Source organism: Phocoena sinus, chromosome 19, assembly GCF_008692025.1.
Source record: "Phocoena sinus isolate mPhoSin1 chromosome 19, mPhoSin1.pri, whole genome shotgun sequence".
NCBI classification, from domain to species: domain Eukaryota; kingdom Metazoa; phylum Chordata; class Mammalia; order Artiodactyla; family Phocoenidae; genus Phocoena; species Phocoena sinus.
The window spans coordinates 40,617,160-40,640,308 of NC_045781.1; the positions used below are offsets into that span (position 1 = coordinate 40,617,160).

General features: G+C 51.1%; 2 protein-coding genes across 3 annotated transcripts; both read left to right on the plus strand.

The window, feature by feature from the left end:
* Positions 1 to 547: 547 nt before the first annotated feature.
* THAP11 (THAP domain containing 11) lies at positions 548 to 2,463 on the plus strand. Its single transcript, XM_032614349.1, has one exon. It carries the CDS (start codon positions 803 to 805, stop codon positions 1,733 to 1,735), a length of 933 nt encoding a protein of 310 aa, XP_032470240.1. The 5' UTR covers positions 548 to 802; the 3' UTR covers positions 1,736 to 2,463.
* Positions 2,464 to 4,906: 2,443 nt separating this feature from the next.
* NUTF2 (nuclear transport factor 2) lies at positions 4,907 to 22,423 on the plus strand. 2 transcript variants are annotated; one of them, XM_032614273.1, is made up of 5 exons: positions 4,907 to 4,999; positions 18,289 to 18,416; positions 19,971 to 20,042; positions 20,127 to 20,225; positions 21,898 to 22,423. In XM_032614273.1, the coding sequence occupies exons 2-5, from the start codon at positions 18,318 to 18,320 to the stop codon at positions 22,009 to 22,011; spliced, it is 384 nt and encodes a 127-aa protein (XP_032470164.1). In that variant the 5' UTR covers positions 4,907 to 4,999; positions 18,289 to 18,317; the 3' UTR covers positions 22,012 to 22,423. The 2 variants fall into 2 exon arrangements, with proteins under 2 accessions (XP_032470164.1, XP_032470165.1); XM_032614274.1 differs by lacking the exon at positions 4,907 to 4,999 and adding an exon at positions 15,737 to 17,337.
* Positions 22,424 to 23,149: the final 726 nt, after the last annotated feature.

Consider the following 23,149-nt stretch of genomic DNA (forward strand, 5'->3'; position numbering starts at 1 on the left):
CAAGGCAAGCGGCATCTGAGTTGGGGGAGAGTCTCCAATGCAGACAAAAGGGCTCCCTGAGGTCCTCTGGGGCGCTGAGGCTTAGGTCCTTCCTCCCCTCCCCCGCAGGAATGCCGTGGACTCAGCAGCTCAGGGTTGGGGTACCGCTTCCGGCGAACAACACAACCTCGTCCGAATCCTGGTCCGCTTGCAATGCGACCTTTCCCTTAGGCGGCGCTCCAGGCCGCAGCCGCCAAGTTTAGCGCAAGGCATTTCGGGACTTGTAGTTTCCGTGGGCATGTGCCCAGGGCGCTTGCGCACTGGAGAGACGCGCGCCGCCCGACCCCCATCAGGATTCCAGGTCCTTGCGAAGGGCGCTCCAAGCGACAGAGTTCCAACCGAATACGCCTCTCTAGTCCGCCGAGGGTGAGCCGTGTAGGGGAAAAGTCCGCTCTATGTGGGCTGTCGCGGTGCCCTGCAAAGAGACCGGAACAAGCGCGCCCCCGCTCCGGAAGTGAGCGGCTTCTGCCGCGGTGCATTGTGGGGGGCGTAGTCCTCTTTCCCAGGCGGTCCTTCGCGTCGTCCCTGGGGCCCACTCTGGAGCGCAGGCGGGCGGCTGGGCGGCAGGCTCGGCGCGGGCCGACGGGAGGCGTATTCTGGGCACGGGGCGCCGGGCCAGGCCGGCCGCGCCGGGCGGCAGTAGTGGGAGGCCGCCGAAGGCCTCGCGCGGTGCCGCCCGTCGGGGGGCGGGCGGCGGCATACCGACCGGGCCGTCGAAAGGCTCAGAAGGCCGGTGGGCCGGGCCGGGCCGCGCGGCGCAGCCATGCCTGGCTTTACGTGCTGCGTGCCAGGCTGCTACAACAACTCGCACCGGGACAAGGCGTTGCACTTCTACACGTTTCCCAAGGACGCTGAGCTGCGGCGCCTTTGGCTCAAGAATGTGTCCCGTGCCGGCGTCAGTGGGTGCTTCTCCACCTTCCAGCCCACCACGGGCCACCGTCTCTGCAGTGTTCACTTCCAGGGCGGCCGCAAAACCTACACGGTGCGGGTCCCCACCATCTTCCCGCTGCGCGGCGTCAACGAGCGCAAAGTAGCACGCAGACCCGCGGGGGCCGCAGCCGCCCGCCGCAGGCAGCAGCAGCAGCAGCAGCAGCAACAACAGCAGCAGCAGCAGCAACAGCAGCAGCAGCAGCAGCAGCAGCAGCAGCCGTCGCCGTCCGCCTCCACTGCCCAGACCGCCCAGCTGCAGCCGAACCTGGTATCTGCTTCTGCGGCTGTGCTCCTCACCCTTCAGGCTGCTGTGGACAGCAGCCAGCCTCCGGGATCCGTGCCTCCGGCTCCCACCACTCCCACGGGAGAAGATGTGAAGCCCATTGACCTGACGGTGCAAGTGGAGTTCGCGGCCGCAGAGGGCGCAGCCGCCGCAGCCGCTGCGTCGGAGCTAGAGGCTGCTACAGCAGGGCTGGAGGCCGCCGAGTGCCCCATGGGCCCCCAGTTGGTGGTGGTTGGGGAAGAGGGCTTCCCTGATACTGGCTCCGACCACTCGTACTCGTTGTCGTCAGGCACAACAGAGGAGGAGCTCTTGCGCAAGCTGAACGAGCAGCGGGACATCCTGGCGCTGATGGAGGTGAAGATGAAGGAGATGAAGGGCAGCATCCGTCACCTGCGTCTCACCGAAGCCAAACTCCGTGAAGAACTACGCGAGAAGGATCGGCTGCTGGCCATGGCTGTCATCCGCAAGAAGCACGGAATGTGAACGAGTCCCCTTTCGGCCTTCGGGACTCCCAGACTCCTGCCAGCTTAGAGGGACCTGAGGCCGCCGCTGTTGAACTCCCTCATACTCCTGGGGCACTGGTTGGCAGTACTGAGCCTTAGGGCAGCTGGACTCTTTTGCTGGTGACCAAGCACCCTCTCTTGTTTCCTCCTGAAGCAAGGTCCTGAAGTCTGGGATCTCAGACTCTGCACTGGTGACACCAGCAATTATGACTTTGTCTACCCCTCCCTACCTTCACTCCCCAACCCCAAGTTTATGTTGCAGGTTCTGGTTAAGCAGAGGCTTCAGAACCACTGAACTTGAAACTTATCCCCTAGGGATGCAGGCGAGATGCCCAAGGACTGTGACTTTGGGAAAACAACTAAACCTTGAGTTTGGCCGGCAATCAGAGACAACTCTTCTGTGTGTAGTGATAAGAGATCCAAGTAACATCAGTTCTACTTTTTGTGCTTTTCCTTCCCAGGTGCAGCCTGTGATTCTGATGGGGACTGGCAGATCTGTGCCTCTGCCTCCTAGGACCTCCCTCCCAGGAGGCCATCGACAAGGGGATCTAGGTGACCTGTTGATGGAGATCCAGCTTGCCAGGGACTTAGGTCTATCCTGTTATGTTTGCTACTGGTTACAAATTCTATTTTCTGTACAATTAGTCAGACTAAAGTTTTCACTGTGTTTGTTTGGCAAAACAGATTAAACAGAAAGTAAGGTTTTTATTTGGGTTTCGCCAATTTATTTTTATAAGGACTCAGCTAAGAGTCCCTGAAACATGGGGAGATGGACTTCCTGATAGGCCTCCACCTTCGCCGCCTTAGGTCTCAAGGACCAGGCTGACCCTGAGAGTAGAGATGCTTCAGTGACTAGGTTTCTCCATAAAGAGGCCCTAAGCACAAGGACCCTGGCCTCATAAGGTCTTTGCAGAGTTGCAGCTCACCCCAAAGGGTCTGGAAATTGCACCAAATGGTCCTGGTTCATCCATGGGTTAGCTCCCTGTGTCCTTTCAACTGGGAGAAGGAGCAACTGAGAACTAAACTGAATTGTGGCAGCCCACTTCTCTGAGGGTTTTGAATTCCTTAAGAATTTTCAGTTGGAGTTGAATTTTGCTCACTATTATAGCCCTTAGGCCTAGTATGGTGTCTGGCACACATGGGCATGCAGTTACTTAAATCAGTGAAGACCGTAGCTGGAGCCAGCCATGGACTCTTATACAGATACCTTTGACTTTGGTACACTTCCATTGTGAAGGAGGTGGATCCATAGAGGACTTTAAGCATAGGAGTTGGGATTTGTGACCCCTTGACTCATTTTCTTGGCTGTTAACATCTTTCTTTAGATTGGATATTGTAGCGGCAAGGTGACATTTTTATCTATAGTTCCAAGTAATTTAGCTCAAAGCTAGCTACAAATGCCTTTAAAGCTAGCCATGTTTAACATGGGTGTTGGGGCACAAATGGACACTTACTGGGCTCCATAAAGCATATGACTCCTTTCTCTGTTACTTATGGAAAAAGCCACTTACCTGGGGTCTTTCCCTGTGGTTTCAAACTGGAATGACTCTAAAATTAATGTCTCTAATTTCTGCTCTCCTTCTGGTCCCTTGGCACTGACTTGAGAAACAAGTCTGTGGTGGGGAGGAGGGGTGGGAGATAGGATGTGCAGTACCTAGATGTGGAAGGGACTGTATCTCTCCCTTCCTAGGGTTAGTTCTGGCTTGTCCTAAGGTGGTGGAAGCACAGCAGTGACCTTCCAGGCCAGGTGGGACTGAAGCCCTTTATGGGTAGGTATTGGATCAGTTGCTCAACTGTCCCCACCCTCCTTCATTAGGAGTGAGCACTTTCCCAGGCCCAAGCCATGCTCTTTAGTGTGTCCTTTAGCTCCTGTGTGTTGAAGGGACTTAGACTGTTTCAGCTTTGGCTCACTTGAACCTCTCAGCAGCACTCCCAGGAGAGGGTGAGGGCCAGACTGGCTAGGACTCTGGTGTCTGGATGTTGTGAGCACACAACCTATCTGGTGTTTTAGCTTCTGGAGGGGAGGAGGACAGCTCAGAGCAAGGGAGGTCCTAGATACACCACAAGCAGGGCAATACAGAGTCTCCCTGACTGAGTAATAAGAGAAGAATCTAGTCAGGCAAAGTAATACAGATCTGGGATTTAATTAAACAGAAGCCTAGCCTGGTCGTATGAGGCATTCCCGGGAGAAGCGGTGGGGGTGACTGAGGATCTGTGAAGGACCCTTCTGGAAGTACAAGAGAACTGAGAGATCTCTGGTCAGGAGAAGACTTGTTGCTATAAACTTTACCTGTGATCCCCCTGGCTTAGCTGCAGAGCATTTCCCCAGCAGGCCTGAACTAGAGACAGGCCTTACTTCAAGAGTTTGCGTTGCCCGGGAAACGATAAAAATGGGGGTGGAAAGGAAAGGGCAATGGGCGGGAGGGAGATTATGGACAATTTTATCACTTAAATCACGGGGAAGGTTTGGGCGTGCCAGTTATTACTCTTTTCTCTTAATAAAAATGAAACTCTTAGCTGCCATGCCTGCTGGAAAAAAAAACAAAAACCAAACTTGTGAGAATGTCTTGTAGACCCTAACTGCAGAAATCTAAAGAGTAATCTTGTCTCCAGCCCAAGAAAAGCCTCGCCTGCTTGAAACCATCTTTGGGTCCGACTAGCACCGGGCAGGGCGCAAGAATGTTGGGAAAAACAGAAGCTGTGCGTTCCGCCCCGGCTGGCCTTAGAGCAACACTCGAAGGGGCTGCAGGGGCGGCCAGAGCACCAAAGGGGAGGGGGCTTTGCGAGCGGAAACAGCTCAGGGGCCCAGGGAGGGGCGGCTAGGCCAGTTTGGGGCCAGGCCGAGCTCCCACGGAGGCGGGGCCAACACCGAACGGCCGCGCAACCAGAGCTGGGCCGGACCAGCTGGGACTTGGCGATAACTGAGCCCTGACCCTCGCCTGGCGCCAAGCTCGGGTGTTCCAGAGGCTTCCGCTAGACCACAATTCTCAGGGGCTCGCCTCGGCGGCCTCCCTCCCTGACTTAGTCTCCCCTCCCGCGCTGCGGGCCGTGTCTGGGCCTCGGCGCATAGGACGTCGGGAACTGTAGTTTTCTCCTGGCGCACCTATGCCAAAAAGGAGAATGGGGGGAACTGCGTTTCCCAGAGTGCAGCGGGGTGGCAAGGGAAGGCAGGGGGGAAGGGACAGTCGGTCGCAGACCGCGCTGGGTTGCCGCCGCCGCTGCCGCCATCGTGCCAGCCCCTCGGGTGAGTGTCTGGGCTAGCGCGCTGGGGCGGGGGCTGGGCCGCAGGAGCCGCGCTCCGGGTCGCCTGGAGCCTCAGCTGCGAGTCCCAGGGCCGCCCCTCCCCTCCCCCCCCCCCCCCGGCGGCCCGAAGCCGCGCGGGGCCGGGGCCATGTGTCGCGCGCGGCTCCGCCTCCCGTCGGTCCTCTGAGGCGGCGGCCAGGGGGAACACAGAGACAGCTAGGAACCCATTTCAGGCGTACCGTGCCCGTGGCGGGCACACCGGACCGCGCCGGGGCCGGGCCTTTTTCTCTGTTCTGGACCACCCGGATGGGGCTCTCCGGGCCCCGCCCCGTCTGGCCTAGCCCGGCCAGCCCGAGTCCTGCAAACTCTGTAGGCAGGCTAGCGGGCGGACCCCAGCCACACGTCCTGCCGCCCGCCTGCCAAGGATCCGGGGATGGGCAGGTGCCACCAGGCCCGCTCCGGAGTCAGCACTGGGTAAGGGCGCCCGCCTGCCGCAGCCCTACCCTCACCCGGTTCTCAACTATAGCTCGGCTAGGATGTAGGTGAACGCTCCCTTGCTTGTCTGCCCGCTGAGAGTGCACGAAACCTATCTCCCACTCTGGAACTCAGATTCTCCTGCATCGAGGCCAGGGTCAGGGAATCTGGGGTAGGGAGGGGGTTCCACGTGGGACTTCATCCCCGGCCAGTCTTGGAGGATCTGGCTTGATGAGATGAGGCTGCTCCGGACTCGTAGGCTCAGTCCCCGCCCTTCTCTCTGTCAGTGATCAGGCCCCAGCCGTGGGTGGGTTGGCCGGCCGCGTTAGTGGAGGGAGGGAAGGGAGGGAAGAAGCCAAGGAGGTAAGGCTGAATGTGTGAGCCTCCAACACATCGTTAGATCTCTTCAGCACAGCCTAATCCTCACTTCTGCCCCTCCCAGAGTCATCTGCCCTTTTCCCACAGAGGAGGATGATTCGATAAGAATGGTAACGGTAAGGTAGGGTTTAATGGAGGGGAAAGTAGAAACCAGGTCTGAGGTCCCTGAGCCTAGTGCCAAACAAGAGGCTGGGCTGCAAGCAACATTGGGCATAGGGCACATCTGGGCTGTGGGGCTCAGATTGATGCTCTGTGAGGCCCTTCTGAAGCCTGGGTGGCAGGACTAGAGCTGGAGGCTGCACAAAGTCAGGCTTCCCTCACCTGCCTGCTCACTTTCCAACAACTGAGTGACCTATGAACAGGCAGGAAGCTGGTTGGGCCTTGGGAAATTGCCTTTAATGATGGCTCCAAGGACTCCATTGATTTCTGGGAGTAGGGAAGTATCTAGCCATAGAGTAGTCTTCTAGCAGGCTTTGTAAAGGCACTCCTGATTGGTGATAAAATTAAGGGACAAGTCCAGAGAAGACCATGGGATATGGAGAAGAGACAGTTCGTTAAGCCTTGATTCCTCTGACCCCAATGTAGCTTCTGAGCCACAGTTCTCGCAGGGATAAAGAAGCAGCTAAGTCTCTGCAGACCTGACCTCAGCAGCATGCAGTTCTTTTAGGAGAGTTGAGTTAGGCCTGTAATGCAGGAAGCCACCATCCTTGGAATTTTTTTCCCTTGAGTATTTCCCCAGGTAATATTTTTCTGGTCATTGAACTCTAGCCTTGGAAGTTTTCCTGCAGTTGAATTGCATTCTCCCTGGTTAAGGAAGACAGGCAAGGAAGGTTCTGTTCAGATCTCGTCACCAAGGCCTGCGTTCTCTCTGGACTCAACCCTCCTAGTCCACATCCTAGCCCACGAGCACATGGGTGTCAGGTTCATTCAGCAGACTTAGGAGAGGCCTGGTTTGCCAGTGGAGGTGGGCAACACGGAGGGACCACCCACAGGACACAAATAGGATCAGTGTGATTGGATTTCTTAGTGCTATAAGTAGTTGTTCCAAGACCTTGAGATTGTCTGGGTTGGTTCTTTCTAGGACACTGGTGTCAGGTGAATTAGGCTTTATGGCTGTGGATTAGTTCACACATTGCAAAGCCCTAGGTGACTTGAAAACAAGGGTTTTCTTCAAGGTCAAAATGCTGCTGTTCCTTGGGAAAAAGGAACAAAGGTTACTTGGGAACAGGAGGAATTCAGGTCCCTCCCTCTCATTCCAATCGTTAAAGAACCCTGAGGTTCTCCAGAATCAGTCTGCACCCTCTATTCATGTAGGGCTGACTTGGGAGGTGGGGCCTGGCATGGGACAGTCAGGATATGGCTGCGTAAGCAAGCGGGCAGGCTGTGAGGATGCTGGGTTCTCAACCAGCTCAACTAGGTCCCTTAGTGACATGGAGACCACCTCTCCTCTATGAGCCACGTTTCACTTTATTCTCTCTTTGCAGTTGGTGGGTTGGGATGGGAAGAATGATTTAAGTGAAAGAATTCTCAAATTTTAGAACTGGAAGGCACCTTGTATCAAAAAATTCTGGAATACCCTTACTGAGGCATTAGTATCTTGCTTGCATTTTTTTTTTTCTCCTTTTACACCAATGATCCATTTTATTCAGCAACCATTCTTGCAGCGCTTTCTATATGTCAGCCCACTGGGCTGAGGCTGGAGGTAGAATAATGAATCCTACCAAGTCCTGGTGCTGGGGAAAGGATGTCACAGTAGTGGAAGAGACAGAGGTAATGTTGCTATTATGTGCTGAGGGCTAAGTTTGAAGGGACCCACAAGGGGCTCTTGGCCCTTTGCAAAAGAGGGGGCTTCTGAATGAGTAGAGCACCAGAGAGGAAAGTCTGTTAGTGAGCCCACTCTCCTCTCCAGTGCCTGGAGAAACCACAAAACAAGGTATACTTCAGGATGTTAGGGCCAGGAAAGTCTGGGGTCCCTTGAGAAACTTGGCTGTCACCACTCCAAATTGCTGTGGCTGTTGAGTCTAGCAGCTGTCTTCTGTCGGTAGCTCCTGCATTCCTCAGGGGTCTCTGCTGGGTATTCTCCTGGTGCCTGAGAGTCTCACCAGCATTCTGCGGTGTGTGGCCTTATTCCCTGCCTGGAACCTGGGTTTGTGGCTTCTGTCTCTTCTGAGACCCTCTCAGGTCACTTATTCAAGTGCCCAGTGCTCCTGGAGTGATAAATATCAGGACATCTTCCAGAGTCAGACAAGGACACTCTCCCCAGAAGTAAGTGAAAGGGAATAGTCCTTTTGGAGAGAGGGGAGTGGATCCAAAAAGTTTTCCACAGGATGGACACTGAAAGTTGGGCAGGATTTCTGTGTGCTGAGGTTGAGCTGAACCTCCTGATAGGCCTCCTTTTTTTTTTTTTTTGCGGTACGCAGGCCTCTCACTGTTGTGGCCTCTCCCGTTGTGGAGCACAGGCTCCGGATGTGCAGGCTCAGCAGCCATGGCTCACGGGCCCAGCTGCTCTGCAGCATGTGGGATCTTCCCGGACCAGGACATGAACCTGCGTCCCCTGCATTGGCAGGCGGACTCTCAACCGCTGTACCACCAGGGAAGCCCAATGGACCTCCTTTTTAATTTAATTTAATTTAATTTAATTTTTTATACTGCAGGTTCCTATTAGTTATCTGTTTTATACATATTAGTGTATACATGTCAGTCCGTATCTCCCAATTCATCCCACCACCACCCCCTTGCCACTTTCCCCTCTTGGTGTCCATGTGTTTGTTCTCTACATCTTTGTCTCTATTTCTGCCTTGCAAACCGGTTCATCTGTACCATTTTTCTAGGTTCCACATGTATGCGTTAATATACGATATTTGTTTTTCTCTTTCTGACTTACTTCACTCTGTATGACAGCCTCTAGGTCCATCCACATCTCTACAAATGACCCAATTTCGTTCCTTTTTACGGCTGAGTAATATTCCGTTGTATGTGTATGCTACATCTTTATCCATTCGTCTGTTGAGGGGTATTTAGGTTGCTTCCATGACCTGGCTATAGTAAATAGTGCTGCAGTGAACATTGGGGTGCATGTGTCTTTTTGAATTATGGTTTTCTCTGGGTATATGCCCAGTAGTGGGATTGCTGGGTCATATGGTAATTCTATTTTTTGTTTTTTAAGGAACCTCCATACTGTTTTCCATAGTGGCTGTATCAACTGACATTCCTACCAACAGTGCAAGAGGGTTCCGATTTCTCCACACCCTCTCCAGCATTTGTTGTTTGTAGATTTTCTTTTTTTTTTTAAATAAAATTTATTTGTTTTATTTATTTATTTTTGGCTGCGTTGGGTCTTCATTGCTGTGCATAGGCTTTCTCTAGTTGCAGCGAGTTGGAGCTATTCTTCGTTGTGGCAGGCGGGCTTTTCAGTGCAGTGGCTTCTCTTGTTGTGGAGCACAGGCTCTACGCACGCGGGCTTCAGTAGTTGTGGCTCATGGGCTCTAGAGCGTAGGCTTAGTAGTTGTGGTGAACGGGCTTAGTTGCTCCGTGGCATGTGGGATCTTCCCAGACCATAGGTCAAACCTGTGTCCCCTGCGTTGGCAGGCGGATTCTTAGCCACTGCGCCACCAGGGAAGTCCTGTTTGTAGATTTTCTGATGGTGCCCATTCTAACTGGTGTGAGGTGATACCTCATTGTAGTTTTGATTTAGATTTCTCTAATAATTAGTGATGTTGAGCATCTTTTCATGTGCTTCTTGGCCATCTGTATGTCTTTGGAGAAATGTCTGTTTAGGTCTTCTGCCCGTGTTTTGATTGGGTTGTTTATTTTTTTGATATTGAGCTGCATGGGTTGTTTATATATTTTGGAGATTAATCCTTTGTCCATTGATTTGTTTGCAAATATTTTCTCCCATTCTGAGGGATGTCTTTTCGTCTTGTTTGTAGTTCCCTTTGCTTTGCAAAAGCTTTTAAGTTTCATTAGGACCCATTTGTTTATTTTTGTTTTTATTTCCATTATTCTAGGAGGTGGATCAAAAAAGATCTTGCTGTGATTTATGTCAAAGAGTGTTTTTCCTATGTTTTCTTCTAAGAGTTTTATAGTGTCCGGTCTTACATTTAGGTCCTAATCCATTTTGAGTTTATTTTTGTGTATGGTGTTAGGGAGTGTTCTAATTTCATTCTTTTACATGTAGCTGTCCAGTTTTCCCAGCACCACTTATTGAAGAGACTGTCTTTTCTCCATTGTATATCCTTGCCTCCTTTGTCGTAGATTAGTTGACCATAGGTGCGTGGGTTTATCTCTGGGCTTTCTATCCTGTTCCATTGATCTATATTTCTGTTTTTGTGCCAGTACCATATTGTCTTCTTTACTGTAGCTTTGTAGTATAGTCTGAAGTCAGGGAGTCTGATTCGTCCAGCTCCGTTTTTTTGCCTCAAGATTGCTTTGGCTAGTCGGGGTCTTTTGTGTCTCCATACAAATTTTAAGATTTTTTGTTCTAGTTCTGTAAAAAATGCCACTGGTAATTTGATAGGGTTTGCATTGAATCTGTAGATTGCTTTGGATAGTATAGTCATTTTCACAACATTGATTCTTCCAATCCAAGAACATGGTATATCTCTCCATCTGTTTGTGTTGTCTTTAACTTCTTTCATAAGTGTCTTATAGTTTCCTTCATACAGGTCTTTTGTCTCCTTAGGTAGGTTTATTCCTAGGTATTTTATTCTTTTTGTTACAATGGTAAATGGGAGTCTTTCCTTAATTTCTCTTTCAGATTTTTTCATCGTTATTGCGTAGGACTGCAAGAGATTTCTGTGCATTAATTTTGTATCCTACAACTTTACCAAATTCATTGATGAGCTCTAGTAGTTTCCTGGTGGCATCTTTAGGATTCTCTATGTATAGTATCATGTCATCTGCAAACAGTGACAGTTTTACTTCTTTTTTTCCAATTTGTATTCCTTTTATTTCTTTTATTTTTTTTTTCCTTTTATTTCTTTTTCTTCTCTGACTGCCATGGCTAGGACTTCCAAAACTATGTTGAATAATAGTGGTGAGAGTGGACATCCTTGTCTTGTTCCTGATCTTAGAGGAAATGCTTTCAGTTTTTCACCATTGAGAATGATGTTTGCTGTGGGTTTGTCGTATACGCTGATGGGCCTCTTTTTAAAGTTATTTTTTTCTGATGGGCCATTTGAGGATGTTTGTGTGTGTGGAGTTGGATTTGAGTTGACTACCCCTTCCCTAACTTTGAGATTCTGTGATTCTCTTGCTTTGACCATATGTGACAGGAATTCTTGAAGACTCTCTCCCTGAGGGAGGCCACAGCAGTGGGTTATCCCTGCAGTGACTTCCAGGCCTGGAGTCAGTCTGGAGTGACTGATCGTTCTGGTCATCACCCTTACCACCTGGTCTGTGTGGCGCCTTCTCCTTCTCACCCTATCAGCTGGAATGTGTCTTCCTGGGAGGAATCATTTGCTCAGGTCTGGCTACAACTAGGGAAGTGTCTTAGTGGCCAGGGAAGAGGAACACAAGAGAGCTGGGGTTGGCCCTTCTCACTACCCTAGGCCTTTCTCTTTATTTGTTGCTGGTACTTGCTATGTACCAACTCCTTAAGCACCCAGGCTGGAGTGGGAGCTATGCTGGAGAAGGAGAACCTCCCCTCATGAGAGGGGTGTGTCCAGGGTACCTGGGAACTGAGGGTAGTTTGCCTCAGTAAACTGGGGGAATTCTGGAATGTTTGTTTCTTAAAGCCTCAGGTACTGCATTAGAGCCACTGGGTCTCACCAGGGCAGAAACTGTGGCCCCCTGGAAGGATGTCTGTAAAGAGACATTGGTTCACTTGCAGAGATGGTCAGGCCCAGGTCAAGGCAAGTTCTCATTTGTAGGTTGTAAACCTGCTTTGACAGGCTGAGCATGCACTTAGAGGCTTCTGTTCTGATGGCCATGGAGCTTGCTGATTTCAAAGGGGAAGAAAAGGCCTGGGCTCCATTCCTCACAGCCTCATTTTGCCATCTATGCTTTCTGCTGCTTGACATGGGCTCTCAGCTGCTCCAGTCCAGGCCAATTTTGTGGACATTTTAATGCTGACTATGCCAGTGGCCTTCTGTGGTCTTGAATTCTTTCCTAATCTCTCAGAGTCTTGGTTTCTTCATCTACAGAGTTACACTAATCACACCAGCTTTACAGGGCTGTGAGACTCCAATGAGAGAACACATGTGACTGTTTGGCTTACAGGAGTTTGACTTACAGTACATGACCCAGCAAGTTCATGGATGGGAGCTCTCTAGGACGGGGGCCTGAGAGATCCCTGAGCCACCTGAGAAGGGGTGGCCACTCAAGGACTGAATAAGCATGGAGCAGAGGGCCTACAATGCAGGTCTCAGGATTCACCTTCTGGGCCAGCCAGGGCAGCCTGAAATCTCTGGAGCCCTTTCTTCAAATAGAAGAGAAGGAAAAGGCCCTTAGGGTGCTGGGGGCACCTAGACATCAGGGGTCTGCCCCAGGAGAGGGTTCTGTCCTGGCCAGCCATCTGGGCAGCAGACCTTAGCTGACTTCCCTCGCAACTTCAGGCAGGGGAGTGGTGGACGAGGCTGTTGCCAGTCCTCGGTCAAGGCTGCTCTTTAGTGTGGTGTCCCTACAGGAGACTGAGATACCCACCTTCTTCCTAGCTCTTGACCTAGTATTCACCTAGCACCTGCCAATGACTGCTTACAGCTGAGTCCTGTTTTATACCCTCAGTTGATTACCCCTCAACATCCTCATAATTACTGATGAAGAGACAGGGTCAGAGGGTCATACCATGAGGGAGAGGAGAAGCAAGCTAGAGGCCAAGCCTTTGAGGGAAGTGGTTGTGTGCCTGCTATTCAGCCCCAGTTGTCCCTCAGGTGATCAGAGCCTTGTGGGGGGAGGGAGGGTGTTTGGGGCTAAGCCCCACTTCCCACACGCCTCAGACAGATGGCTGGGTGGAAGGCAAAGGATTGTTTCCTGACAACTTGGACAGAAGGTGTGGGAGGAGGGGAAGTGGGTCACTTGGCCACTTAAATTGAACAGGGTTTGCCCAGAACTCACTCCTCCAGAGCACAGGGGCTGGGCCAGGCACCATGGGAACAGGGGTGCCCCAGTCAGGGAGACAGACCATAAACAAATATGTAAATGTGACAATCTCATGCAGTGACAAGTGCTAAGAAGATGAAACGGGGTGGTGAAGTGAGTAAATGGGTGGCTGCTTTAGACGGAGTGGTCACAGTGTCTGAAGGTATCTATGAGGAGGTAACATTTGACCTGACACATATGTGACAAGGAGGCAGACACATGGAGATCTACGAAGAAGGGTGATCTAGTAGAAGGATCAACAGTTGCAAACCCCTCCAGTGAGACAGGCTCAACATGTTCCAGAAACAGGAAAATGCCCAGAGTGGCTGCAGAGGACGGGAAGGAGTGGGTGGCAGGAGACAAGGTTGGATAGCTGGGAAGCCAGGTCACCCAGGGCCTTGAAGGCAGGATAAATGGTTGAGACTGTCAGTGGGGAATGGGAAGGGAAGTCATTGGAGGGCCGTAGGACAGGATATACAGCACCCCTCAGATCATGGAAAGAGGTGCAGTTTGTTCCTGAAGGACAGGCACTATGCAGCCTTCCCTCTCACTCTCCACAGTGCTCGCCTGTGCTCTGGGTTTAAGCCAAGGTTGTCTGTCAGTCCCACCTGTCGGAGTCCTTCTCAGCCTCTGCTTCAGGGCTCTTGGAGGCCTAGCAGACAGTAGGTGTGAGGGTAATAGAGATGGTTGGTGCCAATTTCAAGGGTCCCACTATAAGCTCAGCATATCTGGCATTCTCTGCGGACCCCGGTGATGGGCCCTCAGAGGTGAGCATCCTTCTGTTTTATTATTCTGGAGTCAGTAATGTCCTCTTCCTCATCACTCTCCTGCCTCCAGCCCTGACCCAGGTCCAGCTAGGCCAGCATCTATATCTGTTTTGCTGAGATGGTAGAATGGGGTTGTGACTTTGAAGATTTGGGAAAACTGTGAGATCATCTCCCGTGAAAACACCCATTGTTTAGTGTGGCAGTCTGCCTGGTGCCTTTGTTTGGAGGCAGAAGCCCTGGTTCAGACCTGTCTTGCCCCTGTCCGAGAAAGCCAAGGTCAGAGATCAGGGCTTCAGCGCTACATGTTGTTCTTTTTTTTTTAATTAATTAATTTTATTTTTATTTATTTTTGGCTGTGTTGGGTCTTCATTGCTGTGCACGGGCTTTCTCTAGTCGTGGCGAGCAGCGGCTACTCCTCGTTGTGGTGCACAGGCTTCATTGTGGTGGCTTCTTTTGTTGCAGAGCATGGGCTCTAGGTGTGTGGGCTTCAGTAGTTGTGGCACGCAGGCTCAGTAGTTGTGGCGCACGGGCTTAGTTGCTCCACGGCATATGGGATCTTCCCGGACCAGGGCTCGAACCCGTGTCCCCTGCATTGGCAGACAGATTCTTAACCACTGCACCACCAGGGAAGCCCCCATGTTGTTCATTTTTATCTCCAGACTAGTTATCACTGGGAGTCCTGGCTCTGGAGTCCACTAAGCCTGGTTCCATCCAGTTCCACCATTTATTAGGCTTGTGACCTTGAGCAAATTAGCTGACCTTGCTGGACCTCATTTTGCTCATCTCTAACATGGGAGTTGACTCACAGGGTGTTAGAACAAATGCATGTAAAGCCCTTAGCACATTTCTACGCGTAATACACATTAGTGAAAATGAGACATTATCAGCCGGACATTGCTGTTTCAAGTTTCAAAATATGGAAACACTGACCCAGAATTTGAGGATAAAAATGAAGTTTTTTCTGTTACCCAATGGAATCTCCTGGGCCAGAGGTTTTAACCTGGGGTCTGTGACAACCTCAGGGAGTATGAATGACTTGAAATCATTCACAAGGCTGGGGCACCTCTGCCTCTGCGCAAATTTATTGGGAAAGGGCCATGGTTTATGAGACATTTTTAGAGCGTCTTTGCACCCACAGAGACCTAAGGGTCAGTGAAGGCTGAAGCTCAGTGGGTGAGAGGTCACGAAGGTCATTTCTGCTCCTCGAGGAGCCTGGCCTTAGTCAGCCTAAGTGAAGCAGGAGACGGTGTGGTCAGCAGCCCTCTTGGAAGAGCTGTAGGAGAAGCTGTCATGAAGGTCACTCTCCAATCTGATGTGAGGCTGCCCCTCAGCCTTGGCATTTTGTTTCTTTCCAGGCTGTCCTTTCCACAATAAATATATTAGAAACAAGGTCAGGGCTGGCTGGCCATCCTGGGAAACATCCTCCCAGCCTGGCCCACCTCTCCTCTTTGTTGCATGGGGATGGGAGGTGGGCTTTGCACCCTGTTGCTTTTTCTGGACTCAGGAATGCTGCCTCCTGGCTATGAGTGCAAAGCTTTGTGGAAGATTTGGAGTCAGAAACTATAAATCCTGTAGTTTGCTGGACTCTGTGCTGGGAGGTTGAGGGGGTGGGGTTGGGTGTGGCAGGAACCACACTGGAACCCTCACAGCCCAGAGCTGTGTTTAGGCAGAGGAATGAGCCCTGGGTGTGTTGATACGGCTTTGCACTTGCACATGGGGTTGGAGTCAACAGTTGAGTCTGGAAAGGAGGACCCAAATGTGTGGCATCTGAACAGTGACCTGAGGGGAGGGCGGGCATCACGGCAGGAGGACTCACCTGTGCAAAAGACACAGGGAGCAAGCACTCAGAGAGTTCTGGTGTGTTTATGTGTGGAGCTGGATGGAGATAGGAGAGAATGGCTGAGGAGTCAGGGACGGGTGTGAATAGCCACCTGTGGGGCTTTGGGGGCTTGACCTTTAACCCAAGGGTGAGGGTTTTGTAGGGGAGGGACATGGACAGCCTTGTGGTTTAGAGCTCAGGGATGCAAAGTTAGCAGAAAGCAAGCAGTGACCTTGACCAGAGAACCCAGTATCAGCACTGATGTACTGGGTGAGCTTGGGGCAACCAGCTGAACCTTGGTTTTCCCACCTGTAAAGTGGGCTGACAGTGGAATCTGACCACATGGCGATGTGGTCACGACATAGAAATAAACACATCAAGGTCAAGAAGGCCTCGAACGAGGTTGGTGTTGGCCTCAGCGGCCCCATTTGACATCTTTAAAGCAAAGTCTTCAGTCCACATTCTTTTGAAGGTTCCTTCTCCCACTTTCTGGGAGCCCCTGGGCAGTCCTGTTCCTCAGGAGAGCTCACTCTGCCCTGCCCCACTCCACCGGGCCAAAGGGGTCTTCTTGTCCTTTTATCCCTCCACCTCTTTACTCTACCACTACTTCTGCCAAGTAGTTTTTGTATTAGCATGTTATCACACTGTTAAGAACAATGTTGAAAAAGGAAAAAACACCCCCCCACTTCCTTCACCTCACTGTCCCACCACATAGCGCCACTTTTTTTTTTCTTTGGATCAGCTTCTGGCCTTATTTCCCCTCATCCTCCATCTCCAGCTTCTCAGTTTCCTGCCCTAATCTCTTTCTGAGGCTCTAGACATTTGCTAATGTTGTTTCTTCTGACTGGCATACTCCTTTCTCCAAGACCTTCCCTGAGGGCTGCTTAGGACAGAGGGGGAGATGGCCCTCATCCATTCCTCCAGCTTTCCCCCTGCCACAGAGTTCAAGATGCTCAGCAAGGCATCTTGAGAGCGTGACGTGGTAGGGTTGGGCCCCAATGAGTGAGCCAAGCATAGTGAATACTAGGGTGGAAGGGGCAGAGATGCGAGATGTGGGGCTGTGTCCTGCCTCCAGTAACCCAAGTTTGCATGTGGTACAGTCACAGTCTGACCCCTTGGAAATGTGACCAAGACAGAGCAGCTGGGACCAGCTGTTGATCCTATGTTTTTCCCATTTGTTGATGTATTTCTTGGCAGAGTGTGAACTGGGACACACCTTGTCCCAAGCAGGCATGACCGGGTCCAAGCTTTCTCCTCTGCTTGTTTTAGACTTTCCTGGACATTTCTTAGTCATCCCAGCACTGAGCTGCTATTTTTAGTGCCACCACTTCCTAGGGGACCTAAAATAAAGCTGGCTCAGCTTCCTGGCCCCTCATTGGCTGGAGTGTTGGTCACAGTCAGGGAGATTGGCTGGATTGGGGATAAGCCACTGCCCACTAACACTGTCCTTCCCTCTGGCTCTTCTGGCCTTGGGTGAGGTCATAGGGACTGGAGCAAACTAGCACTTAACCATGTTGAGTTGAGGGCTTTACTAGGTTCCCTTAGTGAGACCACAACCACTGGCAACCTCAGGGTTCCACCCTCTTACAGAGAAGGGGGCTGAGGCCCTAAGAAGTGCAGTGACTTGCGTGAGATCCCACTACTGCCAATGGTTGTCTGCCAGGGCCAAACCCACCTCCTTACTGCTTTGGTTCAGAGTTCTTGTTATTAGGAGAGAGGGGGTGGGCTCCTCTACAGTCAGAGATGACTACAGAGCAACACACAGGTCTGCTGTCATGGATCCTGCAGGGAGATGCACGCCACCCTACCCGGGCCTGCCAAAGCGTGAGCGACTCTTTCATCTGGGGCTTGGGTTTTCCGTCTAGCAGCCTGGGGTCCCTGATATCTGTAGTGGGGGGGCCCACCCCTCCCTCTCCTCCCCCCGCTCAGAGACTGGAGAGGGGCAGCCCTTCTGATGGAGTGAGTGCTGGGATGGGGATGTGAAGACATGACACATTTCCCCTCCCAACATTTCTGTTATTACCTGTGATCCTCTGAACCCATGGTTCCAGCTCTGAAGTGGGTAGATATAACCCCCATCAGTGACGAAATCATGTCACCTGGCCTCAAAGACGTAAACTACCCCCTTAAGACCAAGTGTGTGCGGGGGGAGTCACTCGCTGTCTTTGTTGCAATTGGGACCTTGAGGAGCCATTTCCCCCCACTCCCACTGGGTCTTCTTCCACCTGCCAGTAAGCCCGGAGGGCAGTGTTGAGGGACTGAGTGCTGAGTCTCAGCAGGACAAGGAGTGGGCCTGAAGGCTGCAATAGAAGACACTCCACATACAGACATCAGTAGTTCCCGACCTGCAAAGTGGGAAGAATAGCAATAACTCTCAACAGCCTTGCAGGTTGTTGAGAGGATTAAATGAAAAGATATGGGGAGAGTGCTTAGCTCCTCCTTAAAAGCCCATCCCTCCATTGGACTTGCTCTGACCTTCCTTTGTCCTGGCTCCACCCTCAGCACCCATCCTGCTGTTTCATCCACGAGAGCCCCTCAAAGGAGGGTCTGGGTCTGGTCCACCTCTGGGCTCCCTGTACTGGTCTGTATTGAGGGATCGCCTGGCAGTTCCCTGGGCCCTCTCTGTGTTTCCTGGGAGAACAGACCTCAGCAAAAGACTCCCTACTCAAGGAGGTCTGGGAGGGGTGGGGGTCAGTGAGGAGACTGGCTGGCTACCTCCTGCTTCCACGGTACCAAGGTACCAACACTACCCTCCCTGTCTCACTGGACTTGCAGGTCTCAACGAGGCCGGGTGACGCTCCAGAATGGGAGACAAGCCAATTTGGGAGCAGATTGGATCCAGCTTCATTCAACATTACTACCAGTTATTTGATAACGACAGAACCCAACTAGGCGCAATTTATGTAAGTCTTCAGCTCTAGGACCAGAACGGGACTTCGGGGAATCAATTCAGATGTTGGGCCAGTGCCTCCAGTTCACAAGTTCTGGCAGCCCTCACTGAATTTGGCTGTCCCCTTTTATCTGAGCTACTCTCCATGGCACAGGGGGCTTAAGGCCTAGCCCAACTCCCTGGTCCACACATTCCTTTCTGTCATCTATAAGACTGGATTCTGATACCCTAGGCAGCAGGTTCTGGGCTTGCCATTCCATGGTCCTGGGAGTGCCTCTGTTCTAGTTTGGGCAGCAGCAGACAGAGGCTAGGGCTCATGGTGCCCTCTGGAGGCAGCAGCTATAAGCATCATCAGTGCCCCGCTGATCTCTCCTGGAGGCCCCAGGGCCACCTTCCTTTGGGGGGCCAAAAGCCGCTGAATGCTCATGGGAAACAAATGGGGTTAGTCCAGGGAGGTTGGTGTGTCTTGAGAAACACTTCTATGCAGGTATGATTTGCTGCTATTTTAGTGATGTTCATATATACCAAGAGTTAATTGTATTTGACCCTGCCCAAGACAGAAATGTGATTGATCAGGCCACGCCTAGCAGGTCTGCCCAGGATAGGAGAGGTAGGAGTCATCCGGCATAGCCTTGCAGCCTGACTGGGCTGTGGGCAAACTCCTTTGTGTCTCCCTCCAAAAAGTCAGGGCCAGTTCAGAAATTTTGAAGAAAAGAAAAGGATCTTACCAGTGGAAGAACAAATCCAGCACAGGTATTTGATTGTCATTACCATAGGTAGAGAATTTTAAAAACTCAAACTGGTATGACTCTGGGATCCTTGGCACTTCTACCATATTGCTTTTAAAATCAGTTAAAGCAGGCCTGACCCAGAGAAGAGTTAGCAAGGTCCTAAAAGAGTACTTTATGTATGTCATTTTATATAAACCTCAGCACATGTTCCTTTTAAAGATCAGGAAACTGAGACTCAGGGGGAGAAAAAAAAAGTAGCTTGCTTAATGTCAGAGCTGGTAAGTAGCAGAGGCACTTTTGAGTTCTGCCCCTGAAGGCTGTGGCAGGAGAGATGGGGTGGGGAAGAAGTGAAGGTAGTGGGTTACATGTTGATGGTAGGGAGGGTCCCAGGCAAGGCCTTGTCAGCCTCCATTCCTCTCTGACCCCATGGGAAGGACCTCTTTGGAACTCACTGATGGCTTTTCTGGGACTGGTGCTGACTGACCATGCAGCAGGATGGCTTTTGACTGAGCCCTGGCCACATATAGCCAGCCTGGAGCTCATGCATATCAAAGGCCATACAACTTCTTGAATAAAAGGTGGGAAGTGAACTTATTGATAAGTTTGTATTTTGTTACATAGTCTTTCAGAGCTTGGGTTCTGCAGTGCTGGGGTGTAATTAAAGAAGATGTTCATCCTGTAAAGTTTGGAAGTTACCCTCATTTTCCTTCTTTACAGGCAGGGAAACTAAGACATGAACTAATTTCCCCAAGCAAGACCCTTTTCAGGGTCCTTTCAGGGCCTCAGAGATACTCCTTGTGCTCTGAAGCCCTGACCCCAGGTTTCCTGGTTTTCAGATTGACGCGTCATGCCTTACGTGGGAAGGACAGCAATTCCAGGGGAAAGCTGCCATTGTGGAGAAATTGTCTGTAAGTAAGGGCCAGGGCTGGGCTGCAGGCAGCTCCTTCCCCACCCCATTGGCCACAGCCCACCACCCACTCTTTCCTTTGCAGAGCCTTCCGTTCCAGAAAATCCAGCATAGCATCACGGCGCAGGACCATCAGCCCACGCCAGATAGCTGCATCATCAGCATGGTTGTGGGCCAGCTCAAGGTAATAGTGCTGCTGTCCTGCTTCTCAGGGGACACCCAAAGTGATGCCTAGAGCTGTGTAGCTCAGTACAACAGCCATCAGCCACATGTGGTGATTTTTAAATTACATTAAGTAAAGTGAAATAAAATTAAAATGTAGTTCCTCAGTTGCATTAGTCATACTTCAAGTGCTTGTGGCTGCCTATTGGACAGCACAAACATAGAACATTTCTGTTATTGCAACAAGTCCTATTGGAGAGCACTCGTATAGAGCATTTTTGGAAAAGGGACAAGAGGTATAGGAGCAGGATGGGGCTGTGATCCAAGCCACTGGGCCTTTGCACTGCCCCAAGGTGTAGGTGGGCCTTCTGCAGGCAGCTGATCCTGAGCTGGAGTCCATGCTGCCACTCCCCAAGCTGGCTGCTGATTCTTCCACCTGCTGAGCAAAGCAGATTCCTGAAACTCTTGCTTCTCTTTGCAGTTCTCCTTCCACTTCTCAAGACCTGTTACCTTCAAAGCCTTCCTGTGGTCCCGTACCCTGCAGGAACTCCTTGTTATGCTCTAACAGGCTGAAGTCAGATTCTTGATTTCCAAAAAAAGCCTCTCCTCCTTCCCAAAGCAGGACAAATGAGCTGCCCCTTAACCAGGTTCCAACCTCCTGGGCCTGTGGTGTCATGGGGCCCAGAATAACAGGCCCACATGCCTTCTCCCTAGGCTAGGCAGGGCTTCTTGAGTCCGTTACAAGGGTGGAAGAAAGTGGGGGGGGGGGGGCTAGGCCTCTCCAGTGGACCCAGACGGACCTGCCTTCTGGCCTGTTCTTTCCTGTTAGTTTCTCCTGCCTGTCCAAGATACCGTGCCCAGAGAGTGTGCTCAAATAGACCTTGGGAGTGAGGAGCTCTCTCCTGGGGTCTTAGTGCCCACTTTCCCAGGCCGGAATCAGTTAGCAGTGCCTCTTCCCACCTGGCTTCAGGTTCTTTCTGGTGTTTTTGTCCAACCCCCAAAAGACTGATTTGCCTCCTTGCTGATGATAATTCCTGGAAAAAACAGTGATATTAGAAACACTGTCGGTTGGCTGGGCTCCTACCTCAACTAGGCCTCATCTGGGTATTCTGCAGTTTGGGTGGAAGTCTCTCGCCTTTCTTTTTTCGTTGCAAATATGTTACATGACAAGAAACAGATTACCTGATAGTGCTGCATTGGTTTTTTTCCCCTGTAGAGCTGCAATCAGTGTGAGCTTGGTTTTGAGCCTTTTCTCACGTACTTGGCCATAGTCAGTATTAGTAGTACCTTCTCCTGGTTGGACTAACTGGCATAATCAGACACTAAGATTGTTTAGTTTTCAGATTACTGTGAGTTACATGGTAAGTGCTGCAGAACTCTTTCAAATTGATCATTTGTACCCAGAAACATGGGTTCAGAGGCATGTACGTTCTCTGCTCTGTTGCTGTAGCTAACTGGTGAGTTGTTCTGCAGTTTGTGTACATAGCAGTGTGAGCTGCCATCTCAAGGCCCAGCTTAGTGCCCAGTTTAGTGTTTCATACATTGTGTCAATTCACAGTCACAAGTACCCCTTAGCTCTCCTAGGATTTGCGTCCAAATTGTAGGGCCTGATCCCAGAGTCAGCGTTCACCTCCTGCTGAACACCCTTCCTGTTCCTTGGCCACCTTACTGAACCATTTTCTCTCTCCTCACAGGCCGATGAAGACCCCATCATGGGGTTCCACCAGATGTTCCTATTAAAGAACATCAATGATGCTTGGGTTTGCACCAATGACATGTTCAGGCTTGCCCTGCACAACTTCGGCTGACCTCCTCCCAGCCAGGCACTCATGCTGTTTCCTCCTCCCTCCTCTTCCCGATATTATTCATGCTCCTCCAGATGCTCCAAATATCATACACAAATGAGCAGGGCCACGGTGGGAGTGGGCGCAGTGCGCTACTGCTGCCGAGGTATTGTGCATGATGTTTGGACGCTAGACTAGTTGCATCTGATGGGAGAAGTTTGTGTTGTACCAGCGCATGCCTTGGAAAGACTTAAGTAATGCGAAAGGTTGTCTTTTTTTTTTTTTTTTTTTTAATCTACTGACAAGTTGCTCTAGTAACCCAAAGAAGTGAAGGAGAAAGCAGCTGCCTCACCAACGAGATATTGATTTGTTCAGATGTTTCAATGCCTCATGATACAATAAAACCACAAAAATTTTCTTAACAGTTTAAATTGTTTTAATTAGTTTAATAGTTGGCTGGGCATCAGTAACTACCCTGCCTCATTGGCTCTCTCATGTCTCACCCTCCCACCTCTGCCCCACTTCAGCGATACCTGTTGCAAGGAGAAAACGCTGAAGCAGCACTCTCAGCTGGCTTCTCTCAGAAGCCTGTAGGGCACAGTGTTCCCTCCATGGCCCACCTGGTCTTGGGAAAGTGATCTGCAGGCAGGCAGAGCTCAGGTCTGACCTGAAGCTTCCCTTGCGCTGAAGCCTCTGCAGTCAGTTCTGACACCTCCTGTGACGTCTACGCTCGGTAGGGTCAAGGCTCTAATGACATGTGAGATGACCCAGAACCCCACCGAAGATGGAAAAGCCTTGGCAAAAATGGCCCATTAGCTTCAGGCCCTCTGAACTGAGGGCTCAGCAAGGCCAAGTATGAGCAGAGGTTTGAGGGAGAAGGGCCTGTTCTATCTACAGAAGGGTCAGGATCACATCCAGTGTGCCCCGTAAATCCCAAGCCAAGCAGAGGGCAGCTTTGATGCTGTACCATCTGCTGTGGATATCATTACCCAAAGGGGAGTAACTCGAACAGCCAGCCTCCAATGTCCATGGAGCCAGGCCCGGTTGGGTTGGAGTATAGATTTAGAACTACGAAAGAAAGCATTCTGAGTTTGAGGGATTTAGGTTCTAGGATTTCTCACCCCTGAGACCTCTGCAAGGCATCTCTAGGCCTCCTCCAATT